This window comes from Notamacropus eugenii, chromosome 1, assembly GCF_028372415.1.
Source record: "Notamacropus eugenii isolate mMacEug1 chromosome 1, mMacEug1.pri_v2, whole genome shotgun sequence".
Lineage (NCBI taxonomy): Eukaryota > Metazoa > Chordata > Mammalia > Diprotodontia > Macropodidae > Notamacropus > Notamacropus eugenii.
The window spans coordinates 444493846-444508672 of NC_092872.1; the positions used below are offsets into that span (position 1 = coordinate 444493846).

At 38.8% G+C, this 14827-nt stretch overlaps 1 protein-coding gene across 1 annotated transcript; it reads left to right on the forward strand.

Moving 5' to 3' along the window:
- Window positions 1-13288: 13288 nt before the first annotated feature.
- OR5C1 (olfactory receptor family 5 subfamily C member 1) lies at window positions 13289-14274 on the forward strand. Its single transcript, XM_072631868.1, has one exon. The coding sequence runs from the start codon at window positions 13312-13314 to the stop codon at window positions 14272-14274; it is 963 nt and encodes a 320-aa protein (XP_072487969.1). The 5' UTR covers window positions 13289-13311.
- Window positions 14275-14827: the final 553 nt, after the last annotated feature.

Here is a 14827-nt window from a genome sequence, read left to right on the forward strand (position 1 = left end):
AGAATGTTGTATGGAGGAGATTTGACTTTGTTTTCTTCTGTTTGCATGTTTTGGTCTTCCTTGTCACTAAAGTAAGATTTTATAGTCTGATTCTTTTTCTGGTTTTTGCTCATTTCCCCAGTCATTTACTTGACTTCTGAACTTTTTGTCAAGGTAGTTCTCTGCTTCCAGTGCGGGTGGGAGAGTGTACTGTCAGCTGCTGGATCCCTCCACAATCTGTGGGCCTAGAGGTCCAGAAATGGTGGCTGCTGCTGCTGTAGCTGCTGCAGGTTTCTCTGCCTCCTTCCCCCTCTGCTGCTCTGGGGCTGGGGACAGACCACTCCATCCTCCTACACTGGTCCCACAGGGTTTTCCCACTGATCTTCCAATTTATCCTCAGTGTTTTAGTGTCATGAAGTCTGGAAATCACCACAGGTGTGAGAGATTCAGTCTCCCGAAGGCCTGCTGTGGTCCCCTCTGTGCACTTGTGGCCCACATTGGACTATACCCTGCTCCCTGCATGGCACAACAGACACTTCCCAGTGACCTTCCTGGCAGTCTTGGGCTGGAGATTTGTTTCACTCCATCATTCTATGGATTCCACAGCTCCAGAATTTGTTTAGAGACATTTTTTACACATATTTGGCTGGGCTTGGGGGCAGCGCTCTAGAAAGTCCACACTGTTACTCTGCCATCTTACTATACCCACCCACCAATAACTAAATTTTAAGTGGTTATTATGGAGGAGATAAAAGTAATGGATTCATCTTTTCCTGTACCCTAGAAATTAGAACCGGGAGTAATAAGTAGAAGCTGAAGAAAGGCAGATTTTGGTGCAATATAAAAAAAAATATCCTACCAGCTATATTGGAGCTATCTACTCATCATGGGCTACACTGAGAGGTAGTATTTTTTCCACCACTGTAGGTAGGTCGTCAAGTGGAGAATAAAGGACGACTAGTTAAAGGTGTTGTAATGAAGATTCACATTCATTTGCTTATTAGACTAGAGATCCTTTCCAACTCTAAAATTCTGTTTTTCTGTAAAATCACATATGCTTGAGGATGGAAAGGTTATGTCAGTTTTTTTTTCAATGAATTTAGGCATCTAAGTGAAAAATGACAGTAAGATACCTTGACCTACCCCTATCCTATCCTTCTTCTATCACTTTAACTCTGCTGTCTCAAATCTGCCATGTTATTTGACAGTTTTCTTTGAGGGGAGAAAGGGAAGAGTTCAGAAGGAAATGTAGGTAATCTAAATCAAAGGATATCAATAAAAATTTCAAAACAAAATGAGCTTTCTCTAAGATGACCATGTGGAATGGGTAGTACAAGTATTATCATCCCCACTTTACAAATGAGATAACTGAGACTCAAAGAGATATGATTTATATTCATATAGCTATGAAATGTTGACACTATAATTCCAAACTGAGTCTCCTTATCCCACCTTCAATCCTCTTTCCACTATCCCTATATGTCCTAAAGTCAGAAGATCTGATATTTTAATGGCCACTCTGCCATTTATTAGTTATGTGACCTTGAGCAAGTCACATACGTTTGTCTTAGTTTTCCAATCTATAAAATAGAAATAATACAACTCTATTGGATTGATTAGGGGACTTCCCTAATCAACATTTGAGGTTAAAGAGATGAAGCTGTGCTTGGAACTTTGTATCTCCATGTGAAAGCTATTATATTAATTTTTCAGTTACATTTTATTTGACTTCTAGTGTTAAGTTACACAATAAGTGCAGCTGGAATGGATTCTAAAACTACACAACTGGATGGATGCTATAAGAAAACATAGAATGTCTATGATTATGACATAGATATATGATATGATTTGACATATTCAGATATTCCCATATCTATAATAAATAGGCTAGATAAAGAAAACATACCAAATCTTGATGAACTATGTATAACACAGCTTTAAAACAATATACATTGAAAAGAATAGACTCAAGCTTTGCCTTATTTACAGTCTTTTTGTTTCCATTTTTGAGAAAGATCTAACCTGGATAAGAAACCATCGTGGTACAACAAATTCTCTTGGAAAAATCCTTATCATACGGGAAATTATGTTTGCTCTACCCGTTTAATATGTTCCCTTGACTTTCAGTTGGGTTTTGTCTGATTCCCTCTTATAGTTGGTTTGTTCTCAGTGTTCCTAGGACTGCAATACTACAGCAAATACAATAGGACTTTTTAGCTATCATGACAAAAAACAAAGCAATAGAAAAGAAGTTGTTTGACAGAATATTATTGATTAAAATTGTTAGAGCAAAACAAAGTAACTAGATTGGTATAACTAAATGGGCCCAAACTTACATAATCAACTGGGTCAAATTTTGTTTCACAGCTATAAGAAATCTCAGAGGTCATATTCAACCCCCTCATTTTACATATGAGGAAACTAAGGCCAAAGAAGTATAAGTGACTCACCCAAGATCACACAACTAGCAAATATTCAGGGGCAGAGTCAAACTCAGGTCTTTCTTACTCCAAGTCCAGCAGACCATCCACTATATAATTCATTCTAGAGGATGAATCAGTTGGCTTGAACAAATCTAAAAAAATGTTGAGAGAGGAATAAAGATGCAGAGATGGCCCTTTTCTATTGTAATGAGATCTGAAGAGAACTGAGGATAGGTCAGAGACCAGTAACCTGTGAATGGACTTTTGTCCTTAGGAGACACCTACATTTATACATGTTCTCAACCACAGTACCCCATAAGAGAGGAAGTACATGGTCAAGTATTGGGAATTATTGAATCCCAACCTCCTGGATAGAGGTGAAGGTGGATTTCATAGACAATATTGTGTTCTTGGGGCATTGAGGAATTCAGTCATTTTAGAGAGTAGGAGAAAGTATTCATTTAGCAATGCTGGTATCAGAGTTGTTTCCCTAGGAATCCGGAATTTGAGAGCTCCAGGACCCAGCCTTCTAAAGAGAGGGGTGTTTTCAACAATGTCAGACTCTTAGAAAAAAGAGGATCTTAGAATCTAAGTTTCTAATGAGAGAAGGAGAATTTCTGATGCAGCACCAGTTGCATGGAGAGAAGATCATACAAATGGCCCCTGGAGCCACAAAAGAGTTCTGGAGTCACTCTGGAGCTACAAAATGTAAGGATTAATACAAACAAGCAAACTTCCTGAATTTTGTCCTTCCCTACTGTCAGGGCCTGTTTCAGATGACACAGGTCCAATAGGAAGATATTTTTCTCTCTAGCAACTGCCAGTTAATTTTCCTTCATGACGGGGAATCTAAGCTACCAGTGTGGTATCCCTAAGACTGTATGTATTTCTATATATGTTCCTGTCTCTGGGATGAATAAAGGCCTGTCAATGCCTGAAATGTCAAGGATTGTACTAACTAGGAAATCCAAGTTCATTTTTCTTCCAGGGTAGTTTTGGGCATTTAGAGTAGTACTATAAGACTAGAGTTCTCCCTGTAAGCATCCCTGAGGTAAAAGCAGGACTCACCAGAATGTCAGGGGGGATTACCTCTTTAATGACTCCAAGATTTTTTTCCTTTCCAAGGGGAGTCCAAATCACAGGATTGCACTATGACTCTGGAGGAACAGTATAAAGTCCCAAGGGTGAAGTGGAACTCATCAAAAAAGAGAATTGTATAAATTGTCTATAGATTAATGTGAGTTTATTATGTGTTTTCTATGGTGTGAAATAAAGGATATTCTGTACCCTATATGCATCATGACCTTGAGTCCTTTCATGGGAACTGGAAACCTAAATATGATGAAGAGAGTTAGCTACAAACTGCATTATATTTAGGTTCCCAGTTCCCATGAAAGAACTCAAGGTCATGTTGCATATGGGGTACAAACCAGACTCTGAGATTTGATTGACAAGAGGAAACTTGTAGGTGGTGTAGGGCAAAATGAGCAAAACATATATTTTGGGGAGCACTCCTAAGATTTAACCCAGTCTCTGTAAGTCCCTAGAGATATTGGGTGCCAGTCCACAGTTTATTCAACAATGCACAAATATAACAAATGCTAATTAAATTTTTACTTTGTAAAGAGTATTACACTAGGCCCCATAGTAAAAATAAAGTTTAAATAAGGCATAGTCCCTGCCCCTATAGAGTTCACAATCTAGTAGAAGGGCAAGTTGTATATAATAATCTTGCAGTTTCATGTATAATCATATTTTTTCTATTCTGCTACATTGTAGAAATGCGTGTTTTATTTCTTAAGTTCAGAATAAAATTAAAAAATTTTTTTTAATTTAGAAAGAAAGGATACCACACAAGTAACTACAAAAATATTATTATATAATAAGCACATTAGAGAATGCAAAGTAAAGGGATATGTAAGAACCAAATAAAATTCTATGTGAAAGTAGATACTCAAAGCTTACAAAATGACTAAACAAGTAATGGAATATTACTATGCTGTAAGAAATGATGAATACGATGGATACAGAGAAGGATGGTCTGATGCAAAGTGAAGTAAATAGTTAGGAAAACAATATACATAGTTACTACAACACTGAAAATGGAAAGAACAGTCACCACACTGAAACAATGCTCCAAAATTATAAAGAACAGGCTTAACCCCAAAGATAGGGAAGCAATTTCCTTCTTGTTTCCACCCTTTGAAGAAGTATGGGGACCATGGAACATATATACATTGTTGGGGGTGTAAGCTCAGTTCCATGTGGACAGTCTCGGGCGGGTAAAGGTGAGAACTTCTAAACCTTAGAGTTCTCATGAGGCCCCCCAGGGAACAGCAGGGAATTGAAGTGTGAGACCGAGCTATCTCGTGCATTTCCGCCTCTTCCCGTGAGAAAAGTGCTGGGAGAGAGCATCCCTGCCCTCGAGATTGGCCCAGATCTGAGCACACCTATTGTTATCTAACAGGCACGGTATTCAGGTGCAAACTATGCGGCAGGAGAGCTTAAGTAGGGTCAGGAAAGCCTGAAGGCGCTCTTAGCGCTGAGGGGCCCTTAGAGGACAGAAGGCCCCTCTTCCTTCTCTCCTCTCTTCACTCTTCCCTCTCCCCTCTCTCCCCACTTCCACTTCTGCTTTCATTCTCTTACTGTAAGATCTTTGCCTCCTTGGGAGATTTCTCTCTCTCTCCTAAGGAAGAGTTCCCCCTGCACATGTAACCAAGACCCTGAATAAAGCCTAACCCTTGTTCGACTCTGGAAAGTCTCTTCTCTCATACGTTTATCCGGTTTGGCCAGCCGAAGACCTGCGATAGGTAAGGTAAGACTCGGGTAGCCCTCAGGCCTCTAGGCCTGGCAATACATGTATATGTGTCTGTGTGTGTATGTATGTATGTATGTATGTTGATCAGTTTTCAGTGATTTTTTTCTCTTTCTTTTTTCTCTTCTTCTAAAAATTTGTTATAAGAGAAGATTCTCTGGGAAGAAAAGGGAAAGACACAAGGGGAAATCTAGATGATGTTAAAAATGAAGTGTATCAATAAAAATCTATTGTCACTTGAAGGAAAAGGAGACATAAAACCAGAAGTCAGATTGCTATCAACTGAGTCAAATCAGAGGAGGCTTCCTGGAGGAGGTAATATCCAAGGTAAGTTTTAAGGGATACAAAGATTCAATAGAGGTGCTATGAGGAACAATTTTTGTCATGTGTGAAGATCCACAGAAATCAGAGCTATGGTTATTATTTGCATTCAAACTTTTCCTGCCTCCCCTAGCCTTGAGATGTGAGCCATCAGCAGCATTCCCCTGTCAGCCACAGACCCAGAAGCCCAGGAGGATATGAGGAGACAGCACATCTCCACAGGCTCTAGGGAAGAGGAGGGATTGGGTAACGGGGGGGAAGGGGGGGGGCAGGGTACAGCATTGAAGTACCTGTTCTTGGCAGCCCTGGAAAGGACATAAGATGATGGTTCATTCCTGCTTTGGTGGAAGGGGGAGATAATTTCCTGCCAATTCCCACACACTGTCTCTGCATTAAATTCTAACCTAAAGAAGACATTTTAGGATTCATTCTTATCCTAGGTATGTCTTTTATTAGGATCTGAACTCTTTGTCTCTTATTCTGTACCTTTGTAACATTAAAAAAAACCAACCCAAATGTTTTCTTGGATGTCTCTTTGGTAAGAATAAAATGTCCTCTCCTCTGCCTCTGAGTTTAGATGGGTTGAATAAACTGTATGTATGTGGTATCAAGAACTGGAGCTCAATGTTGAGAGTGGTGAGTGGTGGTGAATAAGTAAGATGGAGAGATGCAGAAGGTAAAATGAACCACAGATATATGGATATAAGTATCAGGGTTGGAGACAGAGGATAAAAGTAAAAGATTGAGAAGGGAATAAATGAAAAAAAATTCTGTCATTTCTGAATGATGCAAATTACAGTAGAAAAAGTACTTGACTTCGGAGTCAAAAGACCTGAGTTTAAGTACTAGTTCTTATACTCAGTAACTATATGACCTTGGGAAAGTCAATTCTCCTCTCTAAGCTTTATTCTCATATGTAGGAAGGATATTGATAGGTGAGAATATGACCAAAGGAGAGCTATCAGCATGGGCGGATAGACTCAAAATTACACTATATTAAAGATCACTTGAAGGAAAAGGAGGCATAAAACCAGAAAAAGGGGAGGGGGCAGGGACAAGGAACATGATCATTCTGTTCAAACATGTGAAAGAGTGTCAAAGAGAACAGGAATTAGATAAATTCAATTTGCCATCCTTGGACCTGAGCTATGGGCTAGAATTCAGAATTTAGTGAAAATAGCAGATAGGAAGTCTTTGGCTTGATGTGAGGGGGGAACATCCTTAATGATGAAAACTGTAATAAAAAGAGTGAAACAGACTACAAGTTTCCTTTCACTGAAAGTTTTCAAATGGATGTTAAAACAACCTCTTGACAAGGATACTGCAAGAAAAGATTCCTGATTAGTTGAAGACTGGTCTAGGTCTTTGGACTGAGTCCAGGCTCTACAGAACAAATATTTTTTATTAAGGGCATTTGTTCTGTGAAGTTTGGATTAAGTCAAAGGGTCACACTCGAAGACCTAAAGGGCTCCATGTGTCCTTGAGGTTGCAGGTTTCCGATCCCTGTGAATCTAAATGAACTCTGAAGATCCTGCCCCACCATTATCTAGCGATTAGTTTCCACCTCAGTAAATGAGGTGTTTGTTCTAGATGGTTTAGATTTTATTTGGTTATTTTCAAGTTTACAAAGCATTTTTTATGCATTATCTCTTTTAATTCTCATCGCAACATTTACAGAGTTATGCATTATAGAAGATGTAGATAGGTAGGTAGGCAAGCAGATAGATTAGATTAGATAAGTACCACCATTTTTCAAATGAAGAGACTGAGCTTTAGAGACATTAAGTAATTTTCTCAAGGTCATATGTCTAAGAAGTGGCAAAACTAGAACTTGAACTCAGAGTTCCTAACTCCAAACCCAATGCTCTGCCCATTATTATTCATTGCACAATGATGACCCCTAAGGTTCCTTCCAAATTGAAGATTCTAGCATTCACCCTTTGATCACAAAGCACTGAAGTCTTGTTCTCCATCTTTCAGATGAAGAAATGGAGAGGGCCACAAAATCTTTCTGCTCCTCGATGTGTCAAGGTGAGTGACACTTGCCTTCTGAATGTGGAAACTGAGGCACAGAACTCTCAGGGAGGAAATACGGACTGAGTCAAGTTTCCTCTCTCTTTTTTCCCTAACTGATATAGAGAGAGAACTAAACTTGGAGTCACAGGCCCTGAGTTTATGGTACATTACTACCTATATCATTTAACCCCTCTGAGACTCAGTTCCCTCATCTGTAAAATCACTATTGGACTAGATGATCTCTAAGGTTCACTCCAGCTCTGTTGCTATGATCCTACAACCTATAGATTTGGTCTCCAAGATCACAGTTTGCCAGCTCCTAATCTAGTAGATAGATAAGCTACAATAAAATATAGAACCTTACATGATAAATTAATTATAGAGGTTCCAAGTGTTATTTGAGATCAAGGAGGATGGAGCTTTACTAACCAAGAGGGTATTGGAAAGCTTCCTGAATAGGTATTGCCACAGAATTATCTCATGTTGAATTATCTGTATGCTGAATATACATACTCAATGACATTCATATATCATTGCATATTATGTGGTGCAAAAAATGTATAGCATTAATGTAGAGCAAATGTATATGCAATTTAAAAATGGAGATCATAATTTTATCTTCACTTGATGGAGAGTGAACGGAATGTGGCAATAACAAGTGATTTGAAAATACAACTATTTTTTCCATTACAAGCCACAGTAAATATTTTGATTAACCACAAACTCTACCTGTTAAATTCTGGCTTTGTGGGGTTTTTTTTCTATGTTACTTACATTGCTATTTGGTTGCATCATGTATATTAATGTTATGAGTTTGCATTATGACTCCTGTAAAGAATGAAATTCTAATGCAATAAATATATTATCTTTTTTATTAAAAAAAAGTTTCCTGAAGATATGCCATTTCAACTGGGCAAAGAATGGGAGGGAAATAATTTCAGGCACAAAGACCAGTGTGAGTAAAGGCAATGAGACAAGAGAGTTCCAGGTATATTCAGGGACACAACATTGGTGAAGTTTGGCTAGAGAACAGACTGAGTGGAAGGGAACAATATGAAGTTAGACTGGAAAGATTAGGATGATATGAGATTTGCTAGGCAGAGGATTCTGAACTTTACTTAGCAGGCAGAAGGGAGTCACCAGCGAGTTATGAGCAGAGGACTGACATGCAGATCAAAGTTAATTATTTTGAGAAAGGCTATCATCATGCTTCATTACATTACTTTCACAGATTAGAAGCAGGCCCCAAGATTCTGCCATTTGGGAATTCATCCAAACCCATATTGAATCTAATTCTATTTCTAATCTGTCCAAATGTATGAGGAATGAGTTCCATCTCACACCTTGACTTTTGTCCCAAACACTTTGAAAGATTGCTGGCGATCTTTAAAATCTTCAATACAATGATAATATTTTTTTTCAGTCTTTGAGACAGTATGGTTAATTGGATTGGGAATCAGGGGACCTGGATTCAAATCCAAGCTCTTCCATTTACAAGCTATATGACCTGGATCCAATCTCTACACAGCTAGGTAGCATAGTAGATGGAGCACTGAGCCTGGAATGAGGAAGATCTGAGTTTATATGTGACCTTAAACTAGCTGTGTGTACCTGGACTAGTCATTTCACCTCAGTTTTCTCAACTATAAAATGGAGTTTTCACAACACCTATCTCCCACTATTGTAGTGAAGATCAAATGGGATGTGTGTAAAGTGTTTAACAGAGAGCCTGGCACATAGTAGGTACTTAATAAATGCTTTCTCTTTCCCTCTCTGCCCCTCAGTTTCTGCATCTCTAAAATAAAATCATTGGACTAGAAGATCTCTAGAGTTTCAGTTGTAAATTCTATCATCTCAGATCCCTTACCCACTTTGCAGCAGATATTATTGACCACCCCCCAAATACCACCACCACTTCTATCTTAAAACTCTTAAATTTGTGGTTTGGTGACATTCCACTTGCCTAATTCCCCTCCTATCTCTCTACTTCTTCAAAGCCTAGTTTTGGTCCTACCTACCTCCAAAAAGTCTTCTCTCCCTCAAGTACTGTCTTGGTAGTTATGGGAACAAAGAAGAGATGTAAACAAAGGATAGTGAATGTCTTTTGCTTCTCTTTGTGTCTCTAGCACTTATCAAAATAGCTGGCACATAGTAGGTATTTAATATATGTTCATTGACTGATTGACCAAAGAGATGGCTGCTAAGCTAAGCCTTGAAGGAAGATTAAAGATAAAAAAAACCCAGAGATCAGTTGTTTGTGAAGGCTTGAATGAATGAATAAACAGAGATGGGAGGTGATGTACATTAAATTCAAGGAAAAGACAGTAGAGCTTTTTGGTTGCAATGAATAGTATGAGAAAGGAAATAATGATAAAAAGGCAGGAAAGGTTTCTAGAAGCAAGATTATGAAGGCCTTAAGTGAGAAGCTAAGAAGTTTGAATTTTATTCTTAGGTGAGACCAGCCTAGGATCCTAGGATTATAAATTTAGAGCCATAAGAGATCTCACTCCACCCTCCTCATTTTATATATAAGGAAACCAAGGCTTAAAGTCATTTAAGTGACGTCTTAAGTGACACAAATGATAGAACTGGGACTTGAACCAAAGTCCTGAGACTAAATCCAACACTATTTTCATTACACTATGTGATCTTATTAATAAGGAGCCAATGGAACCTTTTGAACAGGAGACTAATGTGGGTCAAACCTGAGTCTTGGGAAGATTATTTTGGCAACTGTGTAAAGGATGGAAAAGAGAGGGGAGAGACTGGGAGACAGAGAGATAAAGATGCTATTACAATAATCTGGATGAGTGATAAGAATCTGAACTAGTATAGTAACAATGTAAGTGGAGAAAGTGGGATAGAGGCAAGTGAGATTGTATAGGTATAATTAATAGACCTTGGCAACCAATTGAATATTGAGAGGAGGAATAAGTTGAGGAAATGAGAAGAATCCAATAGGATCTTAGTGTAGTTTTAAATTTTAATAACTTTAGAAGTCTAAATGCTACAATCATACCAAAAATCATTTGAAAGTTATATTTTGTACCAAGTTTCTTGAATTTTGAATAGTAACATTTTAATTTTAACAAGATGGGGCACCCTATCATTATATATTATGTTGTGATAATTTCTGTATGACACTTTTTTAGACCAGTGGATTGGTAGAAGTTTTCTTCCTTGGCTACCTCAGTCACTTGACCTGTCTCTATTATACTTTTACTTGTGGGGTCAAGTCAAAGCTGTTATGTATGCATCAAGTCCTCATTCTTTGCATGATCTTAAGGCTAGAATTATAAATGAAATCCTTACTGAACAACAGCAGCTGGAAGTTTTTACAAAGTTCAGAAATTGACTAGAGTGAGGTAAAGCACAAGACAGTGTTTATGCTGAATTTTATTAAGAGAGACATCAATGGATATTTTAAAGTTAAATGATGAAACTTCAAGTATTTTGGAAGCTTATAGCATTTATACTTCTAAAGTTGTTAAAATTTTAAATTGCTTTAAGACCTTGGGGTCACTTCATATATATTTAGGAGTTTTCTATGTAGGGGTAGTAATAATTGAGATTATATGAGAGAATGGGGTCATCAAGGGAGACAGAGAAGAGAAAAGAGATGAAGCTTTGTGAAACATCAGTTCTTGGGAAGAAAGAGGAAGATGACTATCCAGAAAAAGAGACTGAGAAGTAGTCATGATGAGGACCAAATGAGAGCAGTTGCATGAATGCCAGGGTAGAAGAGGAAATCTAGGAAAGGATGTGATTTTTCAGCACTGTTAAAAGCTACAGAAAGGTCACAGAGATTAAGGACTGCAAAAACTAAATTTAGAAAATGACATCATATTTTAATAAAGGGTTTTGAAAGGCGGATTGCAAGGGACTAAAGAAGTGGAGTTCAGCCATGAAAAAGAAAGAGAAATATGAGGTAACTTGAGGGGATGGCATGGTCAATGGAAAGTTGCTGTTGTTGATGATGATGATGATGATGATGATGTTTTAAAGGACAGGGGTAATGGAAAACTTAAGCATATTTGGAGACAACAAGAAAGAAGTGGATGGATAAAAGAAGTTTGGTGAGAAAAGGAACACACTCCTGAAGATGAAGGGAAGGGATACAATGAGACCAAGGGCACGAGTGGAGAGTTTTACCTTTATAAGTAGGACTCACACTTACGTAGTGCTTTTAGATTTGCCAAGTGTATTCCTCACAATGACTCTATGAAGTAGACAAACATTAATGGCGACATTTTACAAATGAGCTAACTGAATCCCTGAGAGGTTATATGACTTGCTCGTAGAATGTATGGAACAGAAGGTGAAGAGGGGTTTTGAGGTGTGGAGATGAGACAATAGAGTTCATCATGGGTGGCATCAACTGGAAATGGAGCTGGAGTCTTCTATTCAATTAAATAATCCAATAAATAATTATTAAATATCTACTATGGCTCTATGCTTCCCACTAGGAATAGATAGATGAAAAATGGCATGAACCTTGCTCTTAAGGAGCTTACATTCTAATGGGGGATACTTTATATACATGAATAAGTATGGTACAAAGGAAAATGTGTGCTGAAGTGTATTACATTAATCAGTTCCAAATATTCTTTGAGCAAGTCATATAGCCTCTCACAGATTCAGTTTGCTCATTTGTAAAAGATCACCATTAATGTTTGCCTACTTCATAGTCATTGTAAAGAATACATTTGGCAAATTTAAAAGCACCATCTAAGTGTGAGCCATCAGTTCAGTAAGCTCACTTAAGACTGGCACTGTTCTTTGTTGTCTCCCTCAGTATCTAACAAAAGTCATGTGGCAAGTATTTTGTTCTATAAATACTTGAATGAATGACTATTAATGACCACATCTTAATCTGTTCATTCAACTGCCTGAGGCCTTCTTCAGTCCCCTTTTGCTTGACTTTTCCTGACCTAGATGAGCTCCCACAATTTGAAATTCTTTTTTATATACTTTCTTTTCCAGATAATTTTTCAAAATATTAAATAACATCTTGTTCTGAGTATAGGCTTTCCTCAAATACAGCTCACACTCCCTAAAATGAGGTCTTTGGGAAAGCAAGGATGAATTTTCAATTTCATTGATGGAAGGCACTCTTGGATAAAGAAATTTCCTCTACCAATTCAGGTTAGCACCTTCTTTGTAGCCTAGAGAGCTGCCCGGAACACTATGAGATTAAGGGGCTTGCCCTGGGGTCTTGCTATTGAGTCTTCCTTCAGTCATGTCTGACTTTTCATAACCCCATTTGGGATTTTCTTGGCAAAGATACTGGAATGGTTTACCATTTTCTTCCCCAGCTCATTTTTTAAAAAAACTGAGAAAACTGAGGCTCAAGTGACTTGTTCAGGATCATACGGCTAGTTAGTATCTGAGGTCAGATTTAAACTCAGGAAGATTAGTTTTTCTGACTCCAGACCCAGTGCTCTATCCACTGTGCCACCTGACTGCCCTGGGGTGGCTCAGCCAATATATGTCAGAAGCAGTACTTGAATGTATGTCTTCCTGTCTCCAAGACCAACACTCAGGCTCTATCCCATCCCACAAAGGAAGGAAGGCAGTAAGTCAGGGGAAGAGTCTCATTCTCAAGTTACTAGGCCACTGCGCAGAATATTACCAGGAAGACTTTCCCCCAAGACCCATGGGACTTTCTACCCACATTGGTGAGAGAGGGTGAAGATTGTGATGTACTCACTCACCTTCTGTTTATTTTGCCTCTTCTCCCAGTTGCCATTCTACAGGATGACCCTGGAGAATATCACTTGGATTGATGGAGCCCCAGCTGAATTTATCCTCCTGGGTATCACTGACTGCTGGGACCTACGTGTAGCACTCTTCCTGGTATTCCTACCCATCTACCTTCTGAGCTTGCTGGGAAACATGGGCATGGTATTGTTGATAAATGTGGATGCCAAGCTCCACACCCCTATGTATTTCTTCCTGGCCAATCTCTCACTTCTAGATGTCTGCTACTCCTCAGCCATTGGCCCGAAGATGCTCATAGATCTGCTACGGTCACATGCCACTATCTCCTACGTTGCCTGTGCCATCCAGATGTTTGTCTTTGCAGGGCTGGCAGACGCTGAGTGCTGTCTCCTGGCAGCCATGGCTTATGACCGCTATGTGGCTATTGGGAACCCACTCCTCTACACCACAGCCATGTCTCGACGCCTATGTCTCATGCTCTTGGCCACTTCAGGATTGGGTGGTGCATTGAGTGCCTTTGTTCACACAGCTTTCACTTTCCGCCTGCACTTCTGCCACTCCCGTGAAGTTAACAGTTTCTTCTGCGACATCCCCCCACTCCTGGCCATTTCCTGTGATGACACTTCATTCAATGAGCTGCTGCTTTTTGCTGTCTGTGGTTTCATCCAGACAGCTACACTGTTAGCCATTGCTGTGTCCTATGCGTTCATCCTTGTTGCTGTGATTCGCATGAATTCTGCTGAGGGAAGGAGGCGAGCGGCCTCCACCTGTGGCTCCCACCTTACTGCTGTGGCCATGCTATATGGCACACTCATCTTCATGTACCTAAGACCTAGCTCTAGTTATGTCCTTGACACTGACAAGATGGTATCTGTCTTCTACACACTCGTTATCCCTGCCTTCAACCCACTTATCTACAGTCTCCGCAACAAGGAGGTTAAGGAGGCCCTTCGAAGGACCCGGGACCGATTCTACTTCCCATCCCAACAGCAGCAATGAAGGACTAGAAGACTGGGTTGGGGGTGGAGTGTCACAAAGAAATGGGAGAAGGGTTCCCTCACTCAACCATTACCATATTTTTTTTGTTTGTTTCTTTTGTTAAAGGTAATACTATATTTAGCACAGGTATGACATGTGAAAAGACAACATTCCAAAAAACATATAAGTTTCTGAAATAATTACAAAAGGATGAATTTTTAAAAAGAACAAAGATCTGGCTATATGCTCACTTTAAGAAACTTACTGATGAAATTCTATAGGGAATCAAAGATACAATCTTTCTAAATGAGAATTAATGATGGATATTTCCCAATGATTGTCATAATTTTACAAATTAACATCAACATTAGAAATTATTGTTCCAATAAGATATATATAGCACATATCTTACCCAACATTTTAAATTATACATTCACATACATTCTAATGCGTTACCTTCAAATGCATTAAAGACACTACTGACCCATGGTGAACACAATGAAGACTAAGAAATATGTGTTTAATATGATTCTAAAATAATGTGATACTAGTATTTTATGGGTTGGTCTTTGTT

Coding starts and splice junctions, on each gene's coding strand:
- OR5C1 (XM_072631868.1), top strand. CDS start 13,312: ATGACCCTGGAGAATATCACTTGGATTGATGGAGCCCCAGCTGAATTT.